Source organism: Ascaphus truei, chromosome 10, assembly GCF_040206685.1.
Source record: "Ascaphus truei isolate aAscTru1 chromosome 10, aAscTru1.hap1, whole genome shotgun sequence".
Classification (NCBI taxonomy): domain Eukaryota; kingdom Metazoa; phylum Chordata; class Amphibia; order Anura; family Ascaphidae; genus Ascaphus; species Ascaphus truei.
Window position 1 is genome coordinate 49,769,905 of NC_134492.1, and position 26,386 is coordinate 49,796,290.

Sequence of the window (26,386 nt, forward strand, 5' to 3'; positions counted from 1 at the left end):
AAACCCCTCCCTTAAGTGTTACTCAAATGCATGTGAATAGAGTACTTAAGTCACTGGAGCATGGCTGTGAGCCATAAGGCTGTGTAACATCAAAAGCGTCACATCATAAGTGTACATCAAAAGTGTCTACAAGAGTTAATTTTGGAGTTGAAATTGGAGGTGAAAATTGGAGGAAGATCTGGACTCTGCATTACAACTTTGCCACTGTGAGACATTAATTTTTATCATCTGTGATTTATTTGTACACTTTTATTCTCCAGTACCTCGGAACTCTCTCCTCTTGCATCTCACTATGCCCTCCCTATTTCTTTTTCTGTTTACTGTTTCCTCACTCCTTTGCAAGCATTTCTGTTCTCTACAACATCCCCACTCCCCACTGCTCCATTATTTATACACCTCTTTCCCAACAACTTCTTTACCCCTCAATAAAAAACACCCACACAAATCCTCTATTCACACCCTCTATCTACTCCTTCCTGCTGCTGGGGATCTTCCCTAAGCCTGAAGCCAGACATACACACCTGATCACACTCATGCCTCCCTGCCACCTCTTCCCCTGTAAATGGTGTTAACCTTTTCATTTAACACTGACCTTCCTTAAATTTTACCCCACAAATCAAGCATCCCAATAGCCTGCACTCATGGCTATTGTCCCACACTCAGTCACTCCTACCACCCATTGTGACCAAGTACTGCCATCTACAGCACTTACTCCCTCACCTGCTGTCTCTGTAAGTTTCCCATTAAACCTCTTAGATTGTAAGCTCTTCGGGGCAGGGATTTCCTTTCCTATTGTCTGATTTTGCTGCACTTATTGTATAATTATAATTCCCTGTACTGTATTATTTGTGAAGCGCTGAGTACACTTTTGGCGCTATATAAATACAGACATACAATACAATCTGTGGTATTTTCACTGCATGTGAAGTGGGTGAAACTTATTGGAATCCCTGTGTCCCCTTGGCTTGTGACCTTGGCTAAGTCACTTTGTCTCCCTACAGTATATGTTGTGCCTGTAAAAATGTAGGTACAATATTGTCAGCTCTAAATACTAAACTGTGTGTGTATATATGTATATGTGTGTATGTGTGTGTGTATGTATGTATATATATATGTGTATATATGTGTATATATGTGTATATATATATATATACAGTGGTCGACAAATCACCAAAAAATCTACTCGCCGAACAAAAAAATCTACTCGCCACCTAGTATTACACGTGTGCTGCTTGGGCCAATAGGAGCTCGCCACGATGTTAAATCCACTCGCCTGGGGCGGACAAATGTATAGGTTTGTCGAACACTGTATATATATATATATATATATATATATATATATATATACACACACACACAATAATCAATCATCCGCCACTCATCATCATCCCTTGTCAATCATTAATCATCCATCCACCACCCATCATCAGCCCTCGTCTGTCATCAATCATCCACCACCCATCATCAGCCCTGGTCTGTCATCAATCATCCACCACCCATCATCAGCCCTTGTCGATCATTTGTTGGATGAAGCCTCATCAATGATTTTCCAAGTGCTGCGGTTGCAGTCTCTCTTCTCCACGTTACTTCAACACATTTTTTTTATTTTATCCTCCCTTTTTATTGTTGACTCTGCCTTTTAATATCCCTTGGAAGCCAGTCAAGTATACCATCTTTGTCCAACGATGGTCATTTCTTCCGATATGTATGACCCACTGCTATTTTAATTTCTTCTTCCTTCTGATGATATCACTGACTTTTGTTTGGTCTCAAACCCATTCATCCTTTTTCTTGTCTCTTCGAGTAATACAGTGGTGTAAAAAAGAAAGTACACCCTCTTTGAATTCTATGGTTTTACATATCAGGACATAATAACAATCATCTGTTCCTTAGCAGGTCTTAAAATGAGGTAAATACAACCTCAGATGAACAACAACACATGACATATTACACTGTCATGATTTATTTAACAAAAATAAAGCCAAAATGGAGAAGCCATGTGTGAAAAACGAAGTATACCTTATGATTCAATAACTTGTAGAACAAACTTTAGCAGCAATAACTTGAAGTAATCGTTTTCTGTATGACTTTATCAGTCTCTCACATCATTGTGGAGGAATTTTGGCCCACTCTTCTTTACAACGTTGCTTCAGCTCATTAAGGTTTGTGGGCGTTTGTTTATGCACAGCTCTCTTAAAGTCCAGCCTCAGCATTTCAATCGGGTTGAGGTCTGGACTTTGACTGGGCCATTACAACACCTTGATTCTTTTCTTTTTCAGCCATTCTGTTGTAGATTTGCTGGTGTGCTTGGGATCATTGTCCTGTTGCATGACCCAATTTCGGCCAAGCTTTAGCTGTCGGACAGATGGCCTCACATTTGACTCTAGAATACTTTGGTATATAGAGGAGTTCATGATCGACTCAATGACTGCAAGGATCCCAGGTCCTGTGGCTGCAAAACAAGCCCAAATCCTCATCCCTCCACCACCGTGCTTGACCGTTGGTATGAGGTGTTTATGCTGATATTCTGTGTTTGGTTTGGGCCAAACGTGGCGCTGTGCATTATGGCCAAACATCTCCACTTTGGTCTCGTCTGACCATAGGGCAGTGTTCCAAAAGTCTTGTGTTTTTTTCAGATGCAACTTTGCAAACCTACGCCATGCTGCCATATTCTTTTTAGAGAGAAGAAGCTTTCTCCTGGCAACCCTTCCAAACAAACCATACTTGTTTAGTCTTTTTCTAATTGTACTGTCATGAACTTTAATAACATTTAACATGCTAACTGAGGCCTGTAGAGTCTGAGATGTAACTCTTGGGTATTTTGCAATTTCTCTACGCATTGCACAGTCTGACCTTGGGGTGAATTTGCTGGGACGTCCACTCCTGGGAAGATTGGCAACTGTCTTGAATGTTTTCCCCTTTTGAATAATCTTTCTCACTGTAGAATGATGGACTTTAAATTGTGTGGAAATGGCCTTATAATCCTTCCCAGATTGATGGGCAGCAAAAATTGCTTCTCTAAGATCATTGCTGATGTCTTTCCTCCTTGGCATTGTGTTAACACACACCTGAATGTTCCAGACCAGCAAACTGCTAAAACTTCGGCTTTTATAGAGGTGATCACACTTGCTGATGCTCAATTAATCAAGGGCATTTGATTAGCAGCACCTGTCTGCTACTTAGCATCTTAATTCCTATGGAAGCAGTAAGGGTGTACTTAGTTTTTCACACATTGCTTCTGCATTTTGGCTTTATTTTTGTTGAATAAATCATGACACGGTGTAATATGTCATGTGTTGTTGTTCATCTGAGGCTGTATTTGCCTAATTTTAAGACCTGTTAAGGAACAGATGATTGTTATTATGTCCTGATGTATAAAAGCATAGAATCCAAAGAGGGTGTACTTTCTTTTTCACACAACTGTATATCCATATATTAATAACATACACGTGCACAGCCTGATGCGGAGAGAAGACTGAGAAGGAGTCCGGATTCAGAACCTGGCATCAGAAGCTAAAGAAACATTCAGCGAACATTGTATGGTCTCTAAGTACGTGTGCTGGGTAGCACTCTACAAGATAAGAATTTCACGAGGGTGAATTGATAGCATGGTGCAAGAGAACAGGGAGGAACCTCAGACCCCCCCCAACAAAAGTCACTAATATATACAATGGTTCCCAGCACACAATCTAATGACGAATCAGAACCAGACAAATTTCAGATTGAAAAAACGAAAAAATATATTGAAATTAGATGCAATACAGCATATGTCCCCAATACAGGCATGGTGAGTGCATCTCATCAAGCAGAACTACAAAATAACCAAAGTGGAAGGAAGAGGAGGAGTGGAGGAAAAACGAGGGGGATTACAAAACAAAAGAAATACAGGAGTGGGAGGAACACACTACGTTAATGTGTTCAAATAAAAAAGGTATCACCTAATACTGAAGTACTCATTTATTGCAACTGGACTAACACAACTATTTCCGTTTAATTTATATACATATATATATCTATATACATATAGATATATATATATATTCTCTCATGTTCCACGATAATAAAAAATATCTAAAAAGAATCATTAGATGTTTGATTATATTTAGCAAATTCACTCAGTCAATACTACCTATTAAGAGATGATACAATTACCCTGACCAATTTTCTTCTGAATAGGACTGTAACTTCTTATCCCGTGCTTATTTAATCTGAACTACACAGGATGATTGATGGAAAAATGCTATTTTTAGAAATGAATCCAGATTTGTGCAGACTCCCCGTCTGTCTGGCAAACATCCCAAGCAAAGTGAAACGATAAACATGACAGCTACAGATGTCGTGGGACGCTGCCGCCAGCAAAAACCCGCAGGTCCGGAGACCGCGTCTGCCACGGTCACGCTGGGGGGGTTCACGCTTCTGATACACTGTACATAGATCACTGATGAAGACTGAGAAAAGTAGGGGCCCCAGAACAGAGCCTTGCAGGATACCACAGGTGATATCCAAGGGGTTGGCGTTAGCGCCCAAGATAGACACATGTTGGGATCTATGTGATAGCTATGAGTGAAACCAGTTTAACGTACGTTCCCCGATTCCAGAGCACTGAAGCTTGTTTAACATGATCAGCAGCATCAAAAGCCTGGTTACTGTGGATTGTTTTGGGCGAAAGCCAGATTGGAGTTGGCAAAGGAAACTTGTCTTGGTATAGCGATTACGCTTAATTGGGAGTGGACACATTTTTCCATGACTTTGGATAGTATTTGGAGAAGAGAGCATGTTTTTGTCCCCACTTTTGAAGACTGGGACACCTCTGGCAGTTTTCCAGGTCTATGGGATATGGCCTGAAGACAAGCGCTTCTCTGGTAATGTTCTTTGATGTCAATGGTACTGTAAGATACTCTGGGACTAGAATCGGGAGCCTGATTTATCAGAGACCTTACTTACTGTATGCTAGGATTCGTCCATCTCTGATACAGGGTTATTGCACTCAATCCGGTGTTTACTGTAATTGGCTTGAATGGCAATTACCCTGGATCGGGCGTCATACTTTGCTTTGGAGTTTGATTGATTGGTAACTAAGCCATAGAACTATGTGAGAGAGTCAACTGGATTCTGCCTCTGGTCACCAACTGGTCAGCCAAAGGATTGAAGAAATAGTTTAAACTCTAGCTGACCTGGCTATTTAACCTGACACTGTGAGGGCTCTTTTGCATGTCATTACCCAGAGTCCCTGGCTGCAGTGGAAGCACTGTATGCTAAGAGATAATGGGGAAGGGCAGGGATGCAGACCTGTTTGAGACGTGAATGTGCACACAAGGGGTATTTTTATTTGCTGTTCACTGTACGGTGGAGGGTTTTTGTCACTTTTATACCGACTATAATTGATATAATGTGTGGTTGAAACCTGTCCCAGCGTCACATTATAATTATCCTCACACTGATGAGATCCAAAAGGTCAAAACCACTGTCTGTGAGTAGAATTACTGGCTCTACACTTCGTTAACCCACGATGTACTGAAAATCTGGGTAATTCAGCAGGTGTAAGCTTATAGGGGTCCATGAATATACAAAATGTTCACTAATAGCATGGTCCCAGGGCTGTTTTGGGGTGGTTTTTTGTAGTGCGCGGCTTAGCTTGTGATTTCCATGGTGGGAGGTCACACGATGCCCTTGCTTTTATAGATAGACATTGTTGTTTTGTCTAATTTGATTGTTGTAATATCTAAAGAGGTTTAAACACGACTCCGCGGTACTAGATAGTGGTGATGTGTACCTCACTGCAGTGCTTGCACATTACAGGCAGGGAATGCCCCATGATACATTATCTCACATGAAGCCTTCCCACCGTGTACTGGAATTGTCTTTTGATAAATATCTTCCATTGACTGTGTGGCAAACTCATATTGCAGGTGTCTGATAAAGTGCATCGTCTCTTAGTATACACCGGGAGATTGTGCTCTCTAAAAACCCGTTTCATGTTAAAGATGTCATTGTTTATTGCATTCATCGAGTGCTGGGACCTCACATTTTTACCTTTCCCTATTTTAGACCCAAGGGGGGTCCTTTATTCTGTGCACCAGTAATTGTTGCATATCACTTTGGATAAAGGGAAGTGCTGCCTGATCTAGGTGCAATATTTTGTGTTCCTTAAATAAATGCAACCATGCAAAAAGCAAAGATGTGGCTGCTTTTGTTTTTCTTTTGAAGTTACGCCGTTTGTTTCTCTCTGAAGGGGGTATGTCTGTTACTCACATGTTTTCTTTACGCGTATCCTACCCAGGTCTTACCATAAAAGTAAGGGAGGAGCGTGAGCACATGCAGAGCACGCCGGGATATCTGACACACACGGAGCAGCCGGAGCAAATGAAACCTCTCCCAAGTCTCCGCTCGCCGTGTTTATATACTGACTTTAACATGGACTGGAAAGCATCCATCACACATGCACAACCCCTTAAGCAGGTCACTGCCATTAGTACACTTTGACCCCTCGGAGGGTCTGACCCTATATGGCTGGATCCACGAATCTCCGTTAAATCCAGGCGCATAAAGTTAGGAGACGTTACCGGTAATTATATGCAAAAACAGCGGCCGTTGTGCTGCACCTCATTACCATAGGCTTAATGTTACAATATCGTAGCATAAAATTGCATTATCTTGTAATAACGTGACATTACTCTGATGAGGGGGGAGAGAGAGGGGGAAAAAAAAGAGAGAGAGAGAAAACACGAGAACAATAACAATTGGTAAGCAAGACATTGAGTTTCGCCCTGGGTAGGGGTTAGGGTTAGGGGTTGAGCTTCGGCTGGAGGTAGGGGTTAGGGTTAGAGGTTGCGTTTCGCCCCTGAAGTAGGGGTTAGGGTTAGAGGTTGAGTTTCGCCCCTGAGGTAGGGGTTAGGGTTAGAGGTTGCGTTTCGCCCCTGAGGTAGGGGTTATGGTTAGAGGTTGAGTTTCGCCCCTGAGGTTAGGGTTAGGGGTTGAGTTTCGCCCCTGAGGTAGGGGTTAGGGTTAGAGGTTGAGTTTCACCCCTGAGGTAGGGGTTAGGGGTTGAGTTTCGCCCCTGAGGTAGGGGTTAGGGTTAGAGGTTGTGTTTCGCCCCTGAGGTAGGGGTTAGGGTTAGAGGTTGAGTTTCGCCCCTGAGGTAGGGGTTATGGTTAGAGGTTGCGTTTCGCCCCTGAGGTAGGGGTTAGGGTTAGAGGTTGCGTTTCGCCCCTGAGGTAGGGGTTAGGGTTAGAGGTTGCGTTTCGCCCCTGAGGTAGGGGTTAGGGTTAGAGGTTGAGTTTCGCCCCTGAGGTAGGGGTTAGGGTTAGAGGTTGCGTTTCGCCCCTGAGGTAGGGGTTAGGGGTTGCGTTTCGCCCCTAAGGTAGGGGTTAGGGGTTGCGTTTTGCCCCTGAGGTAGGGGTTAGGGTTTGAGGTTGCGTTTCGCCCATGAGGTAGGGGTTAGGGTTAGGGGTTGCGTTTCGCCCCTGAGGTAGAGGTTAGGGTTAGGAGTTGCGTTTCGCCCCTGAGGTAGGAGTTAGGGTTAGAGGTTGAGTTTCGCCCAAGGTAGGGGTTAGGGTTAGAGGTTGAGTTTCGCCCCTGAGGTAGGGGTTAGGGTTAGAGGTTGAGTTTCGCCTCTGAGGTAGGGGTTAGGGTTAGAGGTTGCGTTTCGCCCCTGAGGTAGGGGTTAGGGGTTGCGTTTCGCCCCTGAGGTAGGGGTTAGGGGTTGCGTTTCGCCCCTGAGGTAGGGGTTAGGGTTTGAGGTTGCGTTTCGCCCATGAGGTAGGGGTTAGGGTTAGGGGTTGCGTTTCGCCCCTGAGGTAGGGGTTAGGGTTAGAGGTTGAGTTTCGCCTCTGAGGTAGGGGTTAGGGGTTGCGTTTCGCCCCTGAGGTTGGGGTTAGGGTTAGAGGTTGAGTTTCGCCCCTGAGGTAGGGTTAGGGGTTGCGTTTCGCCCCTGAGGTAGGGGTTAGGGTTAGAGGTTGAGTTTCGCCCCTGAGGTAGGGGTTAGGGTTAGAGGTTGAGTTTCACCCCTGAGGTAGGGGTTAGGGTTAGGAGTTGCGTTTCGCCCCTGAGGTAGGGTTAGGGTTAGGGGTTGCGTTTCGCCCCTGAGGTAGGGGTTAGGGTTTGGGTTGCGTTTCGCCTTTGAGGTAGGGGTTAGGGTTAGGGGTTGAGTTTCGCCTCTGAGGTAGAGGTTAGGGGTTGCGTTTCGCCCCTGAGGTAGGGGTTAGGGTTAGGGGTTGCGTTTCGCCCCTGAGGTAGGGGTTAGGGTTAGAGGTTGAGCTTCGGCTGGAGGTAGGGTTAGGGTTTGAGGTTGTTTTTGCCCTGGGTAGAGGTTCGTGTTAGGGGCTAAGTTTCGCCCCTGAGTTAGGGGTTAGGGTTAGAGGTTGAGTTTAGAATTACCTGCGACGGGCGACGAACTGTCCAGTGGTGAAATGGCTGCAGCTAAACAGGTGCAGCTAATTGTCATATATGTACCTAACTGTTACCCTCATCCAGACCCTGTAAAAGCCCTACCTCCGTTCTGGATGTGAGTAACTCCAGGTGTAGGTATGGCCTGACTATTGTTGTTTTAAGTCCCTGGACTTTAGTGGACTTGCTCTTAGAGTAACACCTTATTTGTATATCATTATCACTAACGATATGCTCTTTACAGGAGAAAAATGACTTAACATTACGTTGTTATCTTTTTGATGCTACACCATTAGTCTTAACGTGACTTTAAGTGACTTAACAGCGCTATGTGGATCTGGGGGCGTCAATGACAAATGATCAGAACATCAGGTCGTTCAATTAACACCGAAAATGCAAATCACAGCTCTGAGTGACCTTGTTACCCGTACAGCATTATAATAAACTGATCTTCCCTCCATTCAACTTGGGAGGCCTGCTACATACTTGGACACACGTGATCATGGGTGTTGCAGAAAAACAAATCGGCATGAATTAGATGTTACCAGAACAACGCGTATTGGCAGAAGCTCGGAAGCAGCATGTGGACCTGCTTTCAGCTGCGTAGGACTGCGTCAGTGTGTGGGCCGGCGGAACGCTGTTATAACTGCAAGGAGACCGACAGCTGGGGGTTTAACAGAACACATTTGCATATTGTAACTAAAAATAATTGTCGCTGGTGTTGTTGAATAGTGTAAAATGTCAGCAACTTGGGAGGACTTCAAGCATTGCAAATAAATGTATACACATATGGTGTTGTATATCCGTTATACCAATCGCACTGTTTAGTAACTTTGGGCCTAAATTGTTTACCCCCTTGGCATACCTTAAATCCTATTAACGTTTCAGTGAATGTCCGTGTTTATTATTTATTTTTCTCGAGCTGTTTTCGTTTTTAGGCCCAAAGCCTGCAGTATAGTGTTCCCATGGCAACTCCTGCTGTTTATTCTAACTTGCTTCACCTCATTGGGCGAACCGCTCACGTGACCGGCCCTGCGCTCCTGTGAGCGCCGAAACTAAAAAAAAAATTAGGTGCTACGCCTCTGCACGCCTGTGGAAGCGTGCGCGAGCCCCTGCTAAAGCCGCTCTCATTGCGGCTGCAGGGGTTCACTGACAAGCGTCAGCGCGCCTCAGCACGGCGCTGACCATGGACTCAGCCTAAGTGTGTCCTGATACGTAGCCTCGGTAGATATTGACAGGAGATATTAACCACGTTGCCCAATCTGTTGTCCACTGTGAAACCCCGGGTCCATTTTACATCCTCCAGTTCTAGAGCATAACCTCTCGCTCTAGAACTTCTCTCTCTGCATTATACCTTTCTCTTCAACATTTTACAAACCCTTTATATATGTGACAGTTTCTATCATATCCCCTCCTCCCGTCTCTCCTCCAAGCTGCACATATTAACCCTTTTATATATGTGACAGTTTCTATCATATCCCCTCCTCCCGTCTCTCCTCCAAGCTGCACATATTAACCCTTTTATATATGTGACAGTTTCTCTCATATCCCTCCCTCCTCTCTGCTGGACCTGTTAAGGTTCTTCATTCATTCTGATAAGTTTGACGTTGTGTGCGTGTTTTTTTTTTTCCCTCCTGCAGGTCGACCACGAAGTTCGACAATGGTGGATACGTTCTTGAGTTTTTGGCACAGCTTGTCAACGTCCCACTAGAAATGTATTTTCCAATCAGTCAGTCTCGAGCTGACTGATTAAAAACATGGGATGTGCTTCAGCAAAGCATGTATCTACCGTACAAAATGAGGAGGATAGCCAGAACGGGAAGAGTTACCAGAATGGGGATGTATTTAGTGGTGAGTGTTAATTTTTTCTTCTTCTTTACTCCCTTTTTGCTTCGGCCTATTTTACATCCAACCAGAATGAATGTTTCCGCTGCCTGGGGATCCCACGGAATCCTGACCACGGAATCCTGATCGCTGCCTCCTCCGGCTGCTGGAAATCTTTTCATGGGTGGTCCCATTAGGAAGAGCCCACCAGGAGCTGCAGCGTTTTCCTTTTATTCCCATGTTCCCAGGGACAGTAAGCCAGCTATATCCATAGGTTCACTTATTTAGCGGATATGGCAGAAGAATACAACCCCTATAGCCCCTCTATAACACACTTCCCTTCGAGCGACGCGTCATCATGGTAACCCGGCGTCAAATGACGCAGCGGGGTCCCATGACCCCTACGCGTCATATGATACCGGGGCCGAGCAGTGGTGGGGGTGTGGTAGCGAGGCACCGAGGAGAGCAGGCTGGGGTGCGCACGGGGAAAACTTTGCGCACCCCTGATTTAGGTTTTTGGCTCCAATTTTTTTCACACAGGGTGTGATGTAGGGCAGGGGGGGTGCGCAAACTGGGGGGCACGCCCCCCAGGGTGGGCGCAAGATTGTTCAGGGGGGGCACGGCGGTTGCAGGGATCCCGAGCTCTTCCCCCAAGGCATTTAAATTAATGCCGAGGGATCACGTGTGGCCTCTGCAACTTCACCTACCTTGTCTTCGGCGACACATCGCCATGGCAATGTGGCCGCAAATGACGCCGCAGGGTCATGTGACGTCACATTGGCACGGCAACGTGAAGTCACGTGACCCTGTGGTGTCATTTGACACCGGTGAGAAGGTAAGGGAGGGAGGGCGCGAGCAGGCGGGGGGGGGGGGGGCGCAGCAGGAAAAGATTGTGCAGCCCTGGTGTAGGGTATATCTGGGTTTGCTTGTCACTTATTTGTTCTTGAGAAAAGTCCCAGTGGGGACCAAAACGTTGAGTCAATAAATGTCACTTTTTTGCATATAGGAGTAGTGCCTGTCCCTATATATATATATATATATATATAGGAGGAGTGCATATATATTCTCCTGCTTCCTCTTCCATACAACAAACCATTAGAGAGGATGTCTAAGGAATAAGATTTGAAGCCAAGAGGAAAATATTGTGTATCAGATATAAGCGATATACTGTATACTACTGTATACATTGTGGAGACACATAACACTATACATACATACCCCGCATTAACGTACGCAATGGGACCGGAGCATGTATGTAAAGCGAAAATGTACTTAAAGTGAAGCACTACTTTTTCCCCACTTGTCGATGCATGTACTGTACTGCAATCATCATATACGTGCAGAACTGATGTTAATAAGGCATGTGTAACAGGCTCTATAGTTTCCCCGCTTGAGCACAGCTTTGGTACAGGTAGGGAGCCGGTATTGGTGTTCAGTACATGCTGACAGGCGCATGCGTGAGCTGCCGTTTGCCTATTGAGCGATATGTCCATACTCGCGAGTGTACTTAAAGTGAGTGTCCTTAAACCGGGGTATGCCTGTATTTCTTTCTGTGCTGCATGGATTTCTGTTTGCACCATGGAGAGCCATGTCTGATAATGAGGACGGAATACTAATACTTTGACTCACTCATAGCTCGTTCGTTCAGACATGACTCTCTGGACTTCTGTTCTCATTAATGTTCCTTTGCTTTACCCTGCAGACGAATACAGGATCAAACCTGTTGAAGAGGTTAAATACATGAAAAATGGGGACGAGAAGGAACAGAAAATAGTATCGAGGAACCAGGAAAACTTGGTAAGATCCACATGGAACAGTAGGTTATGCAGAAGATGGTGATGTGTATTAGAAAAGTCTATCTTTAGGTGGAACCATGTTGCAATTCTACTGTCTTCTCCTTGGTGTGACCTTGGGCAAAACCATACATTCTGGCACTCAGGCACCAATTGCATAGATTGCAAGCTCTCTGGGGCAGGATAACAATTCTGCAAAATTCTGTTTATTATTGTAAGATTGGGTCCGTACCCTTTGCCGATTAAGTCACAATATATAGCTTTTTAAGGAAGTTTTTTTGCAGAAAAAGCATGTTTTCCATACTTTCCCTGGCTTTTTGCATATAAATAATGTTTATATTAAAATGTGCAAAGATTTTGAAGATTTTTATTTTTGCTAATTTTGTTTGTAATGGTTTTTAGTTCCTAAACGCACATTATATAGGGTTGAAGGAGCATCTCAGTGAGTAAAGACACTGACTGGTACCCAGTTTAAATTAGAAGAACAAGGTTCAATTCCAAGTGTCGGCTCCTTGTGACCTTGGGCAAGTCACCTTATCTCCCTGTGCCTCAGGCACCAAAACATAGATTGTAAGCTCTACAGGGCAGGGACTGTGTCTGCAAAATGTCTCTGTAAAGCGCTGCATAAAACTAGCAGCACTATAAAAGAACATGTTATTATTATTATATGCAACTTTTGTACTTATCTGTAACGTTGAAATAGTTGTATTTTTCCTCAAAATTAAATATCAAAGGAACATTTCTATTCTAAGATCCAGGCCCCCAGGTTCTTGAGAAATGCACCTTTTTAACGTGCTGGTCAATTGTAAAATAAAATCAAGATGGCGACAGATGACATCCAATAAAAACACACCTCTGTCACGAAGCATATGGGTAGCTCTGCTGGCTGATACTATATATCTCAGATATACTGACCATGGCCCCCTGCAAACACACTTACCAAACACCCTTCTACTGTTTAAGTTCTCCCCACTTACCACTTAGAGTGTAAGCTCTTCGGGGCAGGGACTCAGTTTCCTATAGTTATATGCCTGAAGCGCTTATTCCCATTGTGTTATATTATTATGTCTCGTGTATTGCAAAGCGCTATATAAATAAAGCTATACATCCAATAAGAAGCCGTGATATCATGTCCCCACGATGACGTAGCTTCCTATTGGCGTTCAGGAATGAGGCTGACTTGGCCATTTTCATTTAACAAAAGGCACTTTAAATGGTAATTATCTTAGGAAACGGGGTCCTCAGAGCTGATAATAGTACAGAGTAGTTCAATGGGTACCACAATAACCATACTGAAAAATGAGACAGGGAAATTACTACTTTAACCTTTTCACTGCCATGCCTCCAGCATTTGCGGTCATGGGATTGCTCCAGGAGCGATGACGTGGCCGTGATCGCTACCCGACCGGCATACACGTAACTAGAGGGATTGCCCCTTCCGATTTGGATTGGGGGCCCAATCATTCCCTAGCAAAAGAGCATTTGCCCATGATGCACCTGGTATGTCAATATGGGCCAGGCCGTACCAGTCCCATACGTTCTGTAAGTGTTAATGGGTCAGGCAATGTTATATATTGGTACAGGTGCTGTACCTTTTGTTGTCAGGTAATCGTTCTTCTGGTTTTGAGCGCGTTACAGGGAGATTTTCCATCGGGATTTTGATTGAAGCTTGTTCTGCTTTGTAATCCATCTAATACCTGGGGGGAAAGAATCCGAACTCCTGTCCTAACAAGCAAAAAAAACCTTGCCCATATTTATTATATTTGCCCCTAATTGTTGCATTGGGGGGACCACCTCATTTGCATAAAATACATCCCCTTTGGGTCATTTACATGTCATTAAAAAGCTGCTGGTACAGGGCACAAAATGTGGCGTAAAACATACCAGGAAAATCTTTAGAAAATGGCGCCCGGGAAAATACCAGAATAATGTCCAGCAATTTATTGGGGTTTTAGAACCCTGCGCCACTTCTTCAGGTTTGTACGGAACCCCATAAGGTTTCTCCATCGTATTGCGTGTTTCAGAGTAGTATGAACCCTTTGAGTGCCCATGGGCATAGCTACTACGTCATGGGGTTTGGCGCTCAGGAGGTCCCATCATGTAATAGCTACGTCCAAATCTCCTGCTTGTTCTAATAAAGCAGAACGCGTCAGGAGCGCAGGACGCCATCTGAACTGATGGGGAAACGGATAGGGATGATGATTCCCCTTCTGGGCCCTGGCACTCAAAGAGTTACTCATGAAACCAAATACTGTATTGGACAAGTCGATGCCACCAAATATGAAGATACATGTGTGCTCCTTACTAGAGATATGCAATCTTGCCCATTGTCGCTTACCTCGCAAAAAAACAAATCTATACGTCACATGGAGAGATACCTGGGAGCACACCTGAGATACCTGAAAAAAAAGTCTAATTTGAATATGCAAAGTATATTGAAATAATTTCCATTAGTATTTTTCCTGGGGTGTTCACAGGTATCTCACCACAAGATGGCCCTTGTGAACGCGATCGGAATGGAAGTGGAGTATCTTCCACTTCCGTTCACGTTCTGGGGGATCTTCCGTCTACCACGTGGTAGATACACCAAGCGATCATGTACTTGAGATCCGGAAGTCTGCTGGCATTCGGGTGCCGCTGGTCATTGAGCACTCAAAGGACTACAGATGTATAGATTAGTCTTTTGGGAGATATATACTGTAAGTCAGTGGGTTGTCCCTCTATCCCTCTCCTGACAAACCCATTTTTCAAAGTGTGGAGAGTTTACTCGGCGAACTTCTTGAGAACCTAAACAGTTAGAATATTGCAGACGTTGCATAACTCCTTGTAGGAAATAGGGCCCCATTTATAGCGTAATGGGGCGGTGGGTAAATCTTTGCTTACATGGTAAAAGCAAGGATTAGTTATAGACTTGAGTGCACTTAAACCAGCAGTCCACCTTATGGGGACCAGGAGGTCCTCTGCAGCTGAACCGAGGCACTGGGTTACCAAGATAGTTCATTTTTTACTTTAACCAGTACTCCTCTGTGTACTGTGAGTAAAAGCTGCAACTATGGTATCGTGCTTTAATGACGGCCTGCATACACCAACTTTCTGGCATGAGATCCACTGTTCTTCTTACCTTACCTTATCAGATGTGCCTGTTTTTATTGTACACATTGTAAGTACATATATTGTAGTTTTTTTCTACTTTTATAAACGTTTTATTGGTCTGCACTATTGGTTCTCTCCGTTGTTCTTTCTCCTTTCCTGAGTTCCATCCTGATTGCAAGCCTTCTCTCGAGCTCCTGTTACCTTGCTTCCTGACATCGCTGGTTATACACTTACTTCTTGGTGTTCCTGACTCATTGCTCCCTTCATATCCTGGATGTGCATACTTGTTAGGGAATCCTTACAATTCCCTTTTGAAGGTTGGGAATTTTGTTACTTCACCTTACACTGATTTATTAATTTATGACACTTATTTTACACTTAGATATTATATGCACTGTGTTTTAAGCGCCGTTCTGAATCACTTGGGTTACGCATACCTGCTGGTAACAGGGGGCCCTGGGTCTCCCGCATGGTGTTATAGGGGAATGACAGTACAGGCTTCTGGGGTCTTGCCCGAATCGTACTCACAGTGAAGCGCCTCCATCTCTTGCAGCCCCCAGATGTATGGGGAGAAGTCTCTGCAGGAGAATCTCTTTACCTTCTTCCCAATAGACTTCACTCGCAGGACAGAAGTATAGTAAAACACAGGTCTCTTTATTCTTTCTGTATTCAGCACAGCAGTCAGATCTCAGCTTGTAGGGCTTCCACCCTCAGGATGTCCCTGGACCTCACTCCCAGCCATAGGGCACCAGGAGCAGTCCCAGCTCATCCCTTACTCTCTGGTAGAGTAAGGGGAACAGTCTTCCACTGCTCCCCTAAGGGAGGGCACACAGTGTACAGAGCAGTGCACGCTGCACTCAGGTAGACCAGCCTCTCTCACGGTAGAGGCAACACTGCCTAAATACAGGAAGTGCAGTGCCTTAAATACAGATCCAGTAGGAACCACCCCTGTGCCTCTGATTGGACACAAGGCCTGATTACACTACCTTCTCTGACTAAATGCACTGCTATATGTGGGGAAAACCCATGATTACTCCTGGCAACCTACCCTTCCTAGGAATTATTGCCAGGAGGAGGGCAGAGCTATAGCCCAAAACCATTCAGGGCTACACATGTATGTATGTATGTATGTATGTATGTATGTATGTATGTATGTATGTATGTATGTAAAAAAAAACACAAGCAGATTGTTAATTTGAAATCCAGGATTTTAAGAAGAACGATGCCAATAAGATAATTAATGGGGGACAGAATATTCATCCTAGTCAGATTAGTCTTCCCTTTAACCCTTTGAGTGCCGGAAGAACGGCGGCACCTGAATGCTACTGGTCTTCTGGATCTCAAACCACAAGATCGCTTGGACGGATGTGGAAGATACAAGCGTTCGCAACCGCCATCGTTCCCCAGAAGATGAGAATGTACAGCATGAGGTGCCTTGGTTTGCTGAGCCTAATGACGTTCAGGGGATATCATGGGACACTCGAGGGTTACCAAAGTGGGGGAGATTCGCCAACTTCCAATCCAAAGTTTTCTTCGAGCCCCCAGATCATTGTGTTCCTGGTATGTCGCCCAACTAAAATACCTGAACTCTTAACAGTTATATAAATAACAGCGAAGGAAATATACAGCTGTTATAATTACTCTTGGGAAAACAGCTGTGCAGTATGCAGTATGAGGTACTACTAGTATGAAGTATGACCGTACTGCCTGTCACAGCAAGAAGCCATTGTTGCCTTTTGTAGGGAGGCAGTACTCCTGGGACTCAGTCAGGCTGAGTGGCATTTCTATGCTAATAAGAAATATAATGAGGTGTGATTCCTGGCCCTACTTCCAAAGGCTTCACACGGACGGGGTGAGTATGCGAGTATTACAGCACTTCCGCACCCCTTCGCTGGCTCACCTCCGCCAGCTGCGTCTTGTGTCTGGAACAGACATGACATCAGATTCTGCAGAAGGATTAACCCTTTATTTGCCATAACCAAACACTACAGTTTGCCTATACAGATTGCAGGGTGTATTGCTCAGCACGTGATTCCCAAACCCCGCCACGGCTACTATATTCTTACACTTAGGGCCTCATGCAGAGAGCAGCGCTATAGCAAATATCGCCATTTTTTGTTGAAATTCGCGCAGAAAACAGCAGAGAATGGCAAGGTAGGAAAAACGCGCCATTTTTTTTTTCTATTTATAAATCTCGCCGCGCGGCTGCCGAGAACCTACATCTCGGCAGCTGAAAAAATATCCGAATTCAGAAAGGCGCGATCGCCATCTAGTGGCCCCCAATTTGCTCCGCCAAAAAAAGTTGGCAGGAAGCTGGAGCTCACCGGCGAGAGGGAAAAGAAGAAAAAAAAACGCGTTTTTTTTCAAACATGTTTCCCCAGCGCGCATCTCGCCGGTTGAAACTCTCCATATTCACACATGATTTTAAATGCAGTTTTCGGGCCTTTCTGCATATAGAGATAAAATCACGCCATTACAGGTACATTTTATTAACATCTCCAATTTATTTTAGCGCTGCTCTCTGCATAGGGCCCATAGTGTCAGAAATTCCAATATTCTGCCAATTATTTGCGAAGCTTTTATACAATTTGCTACTTGCTGCTGTTTTGCTTTAAGCGTACACAATCACAGCAACTATTTGTATATATAGGGCTAAGTTATCATGGACTTACTGTAATTGGGAATTCGAAAAGCAGAATGGAAACATCACTTTTTTATTATGGAATAATGGGTAAAGTTATGGGGTTTCCTTCGCGGCGAGATGGCCGGCGGTGAATTGCTCTCGGCGGCTGTTTTAGTGGCAGCAAGTCATCGGCTAGTATCATAGCTACTTCTAACACACTAGGGAGGCATTATTGCTGCACAAACTCAGTGTCAAGCAAACACTTTATAATAAAATCCCATTCTTTTCAAACCTCCTCCTGCTGTTACCAAATAGTCTCCAGAGCCATAAATGACATCACAGGAGGTGATAGCAGAGAGACGCAGAACACTGAACATGGCGGCACACAGAGAGACGCAGAACATTGAACATGGCGGCACACATAGAGAGACGCAGAACACTGAACATGGCGGCACACAGAGACAGAACACTGAACATGGCAGCACAGAGAGACGCAGAACACTGAACATGGCGGCACACAGAGAGACACAGAACACTGAACATGGCAGCACACAGAGACACAGAACACTGAACATGGCGGCACACAGAGAGACGCAGAACACTGAACATGGCGGCACACAGAGACACTGAACACTGAACATGGCGGCACACAGAGACGCAGAACACTGAACATGGCGGCACACAGAGAGACGCCGAACACTGAACATGGCGGCACACACAGAGACACAGAACACTGAACATGGCAGCACACAGAGACACAGAACACTGAACATGGCGGCACACAGAGAGACGCAGAACACTGAACATGGTGGCACACAGAGAGACGCGGAACACTGAACATGGCGGCACACACAGAACATGGCAGCACACAGAGAGACGCAGAACACTGAACATGGCGGCAGCACAGAGAGACGCAGAACACTGAACATGGCAGCACACAGAGACGCAGAACACTGAACATGGCGGCAGCACAGAGAGACACAGAACAGTGAACATGGCAGCACACAGAACACTGAACATGGCGGCACACACAGAGACACAGAACACTGAACATGGCGGGACACAGAGAGACGCAGAACACTGAACATGGCGGCACACAGACACAGAACACTGAACATGGCGGCACACACAGAGAGACGCAGAACACTGAACATGGCAGCACACAGAACACTGAACATGGTGGCACACAGAGAGACGCAGAACACTGAACAAGGTGGCACACAGAGAGACGCAGAACAATGAACATGGTGGCACACAGAGAGACGCAGAACATTGAACATGGCGGCACACAGGGAGACGCAGAACACTGAACATGGCGGCACACAGAGAGACGCAGAACACTAAACATGGCGGCACACAGAGACGCAGAACACTGAACATGGCGGCACACAGAGAGACGCAGAACACTGAACATGGCAGCACACAGAGAGACACAGAACACAGAACATGGCGGCACACAGAGACGCAGAACACTGAACATGGCAGCACACAGAGAGACACAGAACACAGAACATGGCGGCACACAGAGAGACGCAGAACACTAAACATGGCGGCAAACAGAGAGACGCAGAACACTGAACATGGTAGCACACAGAGACACAGAACACTGAACATGGCGGCAGCACAGAGAGACACAGAACAGTGAACATGGCAGCACACAGAACACTGAACATGGCGGCACACACAGAGACACAGAACACTGAACATGGCGGCACACAGAGACGCAGAACACTGAACATGGTGGCACACAGAGACACAGAACACTGAACATGGCGGCACACAGAGAGACGCAGAACACTGAACATGGCGGCACACAGAGAGACGCAGAACACTGAACATGGCGGCACACAGAGACGCAGAACACTGAACATGGTGGCACACAGAGACACAGAACACTGAACATGGCGGCACATAGAGATACACAGAACACTGAACATGGCGGCAGCACAGAGAGACGCAGAACACTGAACATGGCGGCACACAGAGAGACACAGAACACTGAACATGGCAGCACACAGAGACACAGAACACTGAACATGGCGGCACACAGAGAGACGCAGAACACTGAACATGGCGGCACACAGAGACACTGAACACTGAACATGGCGGCACACAGAGACGCAGAACACTGAACATGGCGGCACACAGAGAGACGCCGAACACTGAACATGGCGGCACACACAGAGACACAGAACACTGAACATGGCAGCACACAGAGACGCAGAACACTGAACATGGCGGCACACAGAGACACAGAACACTGAACATGGCGGCACACAGAGAGACGCAGAACACTGAACATGGTGGCACACAGAGAGACGCGGAACACTGAACATGGCGGCACACACAGAACATGGCAGCACACAGAGAGACGCAGAACACTGAACATGGCGGCAGCACAGAGAGACGCAGAACACTGAACATGGCGGCAGCACAGAGAGACACAGAACAGTGAACATGGCAGCACACAGAACACTGAACATGGCGGCACACACAGAGACACAGAACACTGAACATGGCGGGACACAGAGAGACGCAGAACACTGAACATGGCGGCACACAGACACAGAACACTGAACATGGCGGCACACACAGAGAGACGCAGAACACTGAACATGGCAGCACACAGAACACTGAACATGGTGGCACACAGAGAGACGCAGAACACTGAACAAGGTGGCACACAGAGAGACGCAGAACAATGAACATGGTGGCACACAGAGAGACGCAGAACATTGAACATGGCGGCACACAGGGAGACGCAGAACACTGAACATGGCGGCACACAGAGAGACGCAGAACACTAAACATGGCGGCACACAGAGACGCAGAACACTGAACATGGTGGCACACAGAGAGACACAGAACACAGAACATGGCGGCACACAGAGAGACGCAGAACACTAAACATGGCGGCACACAGAGAGACGCAGAACACTGAACATGGTAGCACACAGAGACACAGAACACTGAACATGGCGGCAGCACAGAGAGACACAGAACAGTGAACATGGCAGCACACAGAACACTGAACATGGCGGCACACACAGAGACACAGAACACTGAACATGGCGGCACACAGAGACGCAGAACACTGAACATGGTGGCACACAGAGACACAGAACACTGAACATGGCGGCACACAGAGAGACGCAGAACACTGAACATGGCGGGACACAGAGAGACGCAGAACACTGAACATGGCGGCACACAGACACAGAACACTGACCATGGCGGCACACACAGAGAGACACAGAACACTGAACATGGCAGCACACAGAACACTGAACATGGTGGCACACAGAGAGACGCAGAACACTGAACATGGTGGCACACAGAGAGACGCAGAACACTGAACATGGCGGCACCCAGAGAGACGCAGAACACTGAACATGGCGGCACACAGGGAGACGCAGAACACTGAACATGGCGGCACACAGAGAGACGCAGAACACTAAACATGGCGGCACACAGAGACGCAGAACACTGAACATGGTGGCACACAGAGAGACACAGAACACAGAACATGGCGGCACACAGAGAGACGCAGAACACTAAACATGGCGGCAAACAGAGACGCAGAACACTGAACATGGTAGCACACAGACACAGAACACTGAACATTGCGGCACACAGAGAGACACAGAACACTGAACATAGCGGCACACAGAGACGCAGAACACTGAACATGGTGGCACACAGAGAGACACAGAACACAGAACATGGCGGCACACAGAGAGACGCAGAACACTAAACATGGCGGCACACAGAGAGACGCAGAACACTGAACATGGTAGCACACAGAGACACAGAACACTGAACATGGCGGCAGCACAGAGAGACACAGAACAGTGAACATGGCAGCACACAGAACACTGAACATGGCGGCACACACAGAGACACAGAACACTGAACATGGCGGCACACAGAGACGCAGAACACTGAACATGGTGGCACACAGAGACACAGAACACTGAACATGGCGGCACACAGAGAGACGCAGAACACTGAACATGGCGGGACACAGAGAGACGCAGAACACTGAACATGGCGGCACACAGACACAGGACACTGAACATGGCGGCACACACAGAGAGACACAGAACACTGAACATGGCAGCACACAGAACACTGAACATGGTGGCACACAGAGAGACGCAGAACACTGAACATGGTGGCACACAGAGAGACGCAGAACACTGAACATGGCGGCACACAGAGAGACGCAGAACACTGAACATGGCGGCACACAGGGAGACGCAGAACACTGAACATGGCGGCACACAGAGAGACGCAGAACACTGAACATGGCGGCACACAGGGAGACGCAGAACACTGAACATGGCGGCACACAGACACAGAACACTGAACATGGCGGCACACACAGAGAGACACAGAACACTGAACATGGCAGCACACAGAACACTGAACATGGTGGCACACAGAGAGACGCAGAACACTGAACATGGTGGCACACAGAGAGACGCAGAACACTGAACATGGCGGCACACAGAGAGACGCAGAACACTGAACATGGCGGCACACAGGGAGACGCAGAACACTGAACATGGCGGCACACAGAGAGACGCAGAACACTAAACATGGCGGCACACAGAGACGCAGAACACTGAACATGGTGGCACACAGAGAGACACAGAACACAGAACATGGCGGCACACGGAGAGACGCAGAACACTAAACATGGCGGCACACAGAGACGCAGAACACTGAACATGGTAGCACACAGACACAGAACACTGAACATTGCGGCACACAGAGAGACACAGAACACTGAACATAGCGGCACACAGAGACGCAGAACACTGAACATGGCGGCACACAGAGAGACGCAGAACACTGAACATGGCGGCACACAGAGAGAAACAAGGAAGTCCATTACTTGGGATGATATAGCTGGATTCTCTTCTCTACATGTAGTTCCGTCTTGAAAACATTTACATGAAAGTGTGTTAATAGGGGTGTAGACTGCCCCAATGCAGACCCCTCTGGTGACTTGGGAGTTAAGTATGCCGGGTGTCAATGTAATGAGCTGCCCATATTGTGACAGGAGGAAGAAACATCAAACACTGGAGGAGGTTAAACTGAGGTCACAAAGAGAAGAAAATCCTACAAGACCAGAGAGGCCCACACAATATGAAGGGAATGGTGGGAACTGTGGTGGATATCTCCTGCAGAGCAGGACTCGTAGAGAACAAATAACAGGAGAAAGCTAGAACCCCAGAAACAGTATTAATATTTAAATAATAATGGGATTTCACTGCCCCCAGCCACGTTATTATAAAGGAAAGAAATATCTCCAAACTGTGCAAGTTTGTGAGACTTTGAACAATACACACCCATCTTTAAAGGTGCAGATGCCCCATAAATGCAATAGAACGCCACACTAACCACATACCACGGCATCTGTGTTCAAACCGGGGTGTATGTGGATCAGCCACAAAGCATTTTTGTAGCTACAATTTAGGTGGGCTGGAGGAGACACTGTCTCTGCAGCCACTGCACCTGGTCAGATTCCAGTGTCCCCCTGTGGCCTTGGGCGTCCAACTATCTCCCTCTGCCCCAGGCACCCAATGTTACCCTGAGATTGAGGGGGGAGGGGTGGTGGTGATAAATGAGAAAAACCATCATGATTACTAGGCTGTTCTTGGTGGTAATGTCATTTCCATACAGTAACATATAATACTATATCAGTGGTCTGCTCTCTGATAATCCCCCTTATTACCTCTGATACAGATGCATAATGTTATTTATCACATCTGTCATCTTATAGCGTATGGGAATCAAAGACAACAAAAGAAACAACTATACAATACTATACTGCACTATATTATACAGGCATACCCCGCTTTAAGTACACTCACTTTAAGTACACTCGCGAGTAAGTACATATCGCCCAATAGGCAAACGGCAGCTCACGCATGCGCCTGTCATCACGTCCTGAACAGCAATACTGGCTCCCTACCTGTACCAAAGCTGTGCGCAAGCAGGGAGACTATAGAGCCTGTTACAGATGCGTTATTTACATCAGTTATGCACGTATATAACGATTGCAGTACAGTACATGCATCGATAAGTGGGAAAAGGTAGTGCTTCACTTTAAGTACATTTTCGCTTTACATACATGCTCCGGTCCCATTGCGTACGTTAATGCGGGGTATGCCTGTACTATACTGTAATGTACTGTACTGTATATACTGTACTGTATATACTGTACTATACTGCCATCTGCTGCAGAAAAGTGAAAGTATGAAATGTAACGTGTACTTTCTCTACATTCTGTAGATCTCTGTTTTTCGGAAGTTGAGGCGCGTGATAGAATTGGGCAGTGCGTTCGTTCGTGTGACTTTAGATTTTAATATTAAAAGGTTATGGAATGGAAATTACATATTTTTGGTAGGGATTTTTTTTTTTAGCGTGACAATGAAGTGAAAAGGCAAAAAGCCAGGAATCTGTCCTGTCGTGTATGTCGTAAAATCGGAGCCCCTCGCAGCTGTACGCCTGGAGATACTCCGAAATACTCCTATGTGAGATCTCGCCGATAAACGGCAAGAACAATGCACACAGTGCACCGGGGGTCAATGATATATGTATACACGTATTACATGCAAACTGCACATAGTCCAAATGGTGAACATAAAAACCAAGGTTTCAAATACCAATCACATCAAATAAAACACAAAATCATCAAAAGATAAATCGAAAAGTAATGAGCTAAATACGATAATGTAACCAACCAGTAATAATGAACAAAAACGACTTGAAATCGGATAGCAAATCCACTGACAAAACAACCAAATAAAGTGCATATAACCAAGCGAAATAACGCTGAGCCACTCCTTCTCTGTATATAATATAAGAAATAATAGAAAAATAATAAGAATGCTAGTCATCTCCACAAGAATTGAAGAAAGTTCCCATAGGAGTAAAAGTAAAATAACAGAAGCAGAGTTCTCACACCTGTTATCCCCCTCCTCCCCCCCCCCTTTTTTGTCTTTTTGTTTTTTTTTTGCTTGTTTACAAACAGATAACATGTTACAATTTTGTTAAGAATGTTTTTTTTTATTCCACGTTTGAAAGTTCTAAATATGCAATGTTTTATTTGATATGAAAAAAATTGAAGTTGGAAAAAAAAAAAAAAAAGTATATAAATTCGAGTAAATAATTAATTATAAACAGTGATAACTGTCTCTGACAACAATCACTTAGTAAATAATAAGGGTACTATGATAATTGATGACATTGTCGCAACCACTCAAATGTATGATATATTAAATTGACATAGTCCCTTACATGGGATGATCACAGGATCCACAGATATTATATAAATAGTATTTCTTTATTATAGCTCTGTCAGTTTCCTACCTCAGGAATCATTAATGAGATGGTCAAATACATCGGTTTCCAATCCAATTCCGTGAGAAGGTACTAATTATGGTTAATAATATAGGGTTTCCAAGGCGTTACTCATTAGTAATCAATGTTGTTTTCCATATAATTAAATCATTCACAATGTTTTTGTGTGTGTATATTCTATTTTATGTATATAAATATTTGTATTGTTATTTAGTTAGAGCCATTTATGGTTAAATTCTCATGTATGCTAAAAAGTTTAAAGTCCATGAGGGACATTTATGGTACTAATGATATAATTACCAGTATTAATGACTGTAATGGAAGTGGTGACATCATGATGAAAAGCGTAGGGACTTGCCTTCAAATAGCCCCATGGCAACCAGCTACATCTCTCCCTCTCCTGTCATGTACCCTTTACGTCTTACTTTGCCAGTTATGACCTTCAGCGGCTTACTTTATCTCCCTGTGCCTCTGGCACTACAAATTAGATTGTAAGTTCTGAGGGACAGGCTCTACATACATTGTCATCATTGTATAAGGAAGAAAGAAACATCCTTTCAGATTGCACAGCACATTGCGTTACCCTCCTGCCGTGCCGGACTGAGACACAGCATGTACTGTAGCAGGACTTGTTTACTGTAATTCTATTTGCATGACTTTGTTCTTAGGCTTTGGTCCCGCGGCGGCCGGCGGTCCACCAGCTGCCTGCCTCCGTCTGGATGTCCCCGCTGGGTCCTTCCGGCGTGGCTGACTGCGTGCTGTGACGCGTGAGCCAGCCGGAGCTACAAGGAGCTTGTGGTTTCGGCGAGTGCCGCGTCACATGACACGCAAGGCAGCCAATCCGATCCCCCCCTTCCGATTCTCCCCTCTGCTCCGATCCCCCCCTCTGCTCCGATCCCCCTTCCGATTCCCCCCCTGTTCTGATCCTTCTCCGATTCACCCCCCGTGTGTATTTGTGTGTATTTGTGTGTGTGAGTGCCTGTGAGTGTGTGAGTGCCTGTGTGAGTGTGTGAGTGCCTGTGAGTGTGTGAGGGTGCCTGTGTGTGTGAGGGTGCCGAGGGTACCATGGGGCTGAGGGGCGGCAGCAGTGCTGCGCTGTGGGGGCGGTCCCGCCCCCTCATGTCATGGCTGCGCCCCCTCACATCATGGTCGCGCCCCCCCACCCATTTTGGCCACGCCCCCCTCCCGCCGGAAAAAATTGACTGCAGACCACAGATCGCGGTGCAGTGAATTGCACGCGCCGCCGGCAAGCAAGGCGGCCTTGCGGGCGCGTGCAGCGGGGCCTTAGGCTGAG

At 45.9% G+C, this 26,386-nt stretch overlaps 1 protein-coding gene across 6 annotated transcripts in view; it reads left to right on the forward strand.

Moving 5' to 3' along the window:
* Positions 1-26,386, forward strand: part of C10H1orf21 (chromosome 10 C1orf21 homolog) — a 78,387-nt gene that overhangs the window by 41,404 nt on the left and 10,597 nt on the right. For 5 of the 6 annotated variants that reach the window (XM_075616905.1, XM_075616906.1, XM_075616909.1 and 2 more), the window contains 2 exons: positions 10,026-10,236; positions 11,912-12,006. In XM_075616905.1, coding sequence (XP_075473020.1) covers positions 10,143-10,236; positions 11,912-12,006 — 189 coding nt within the window. In that variant the 5' untranslated portion in view covers positions 10,026-10,142. Of the gene's footprint in view, positions 1-4,351; positions 4,496-10,025; positions 10,237-11,911; positions 12,007-26,386 lie in introns of those variants that run through there. The other variant, XM_075616907.1, reaches the window with a different exon arrangement.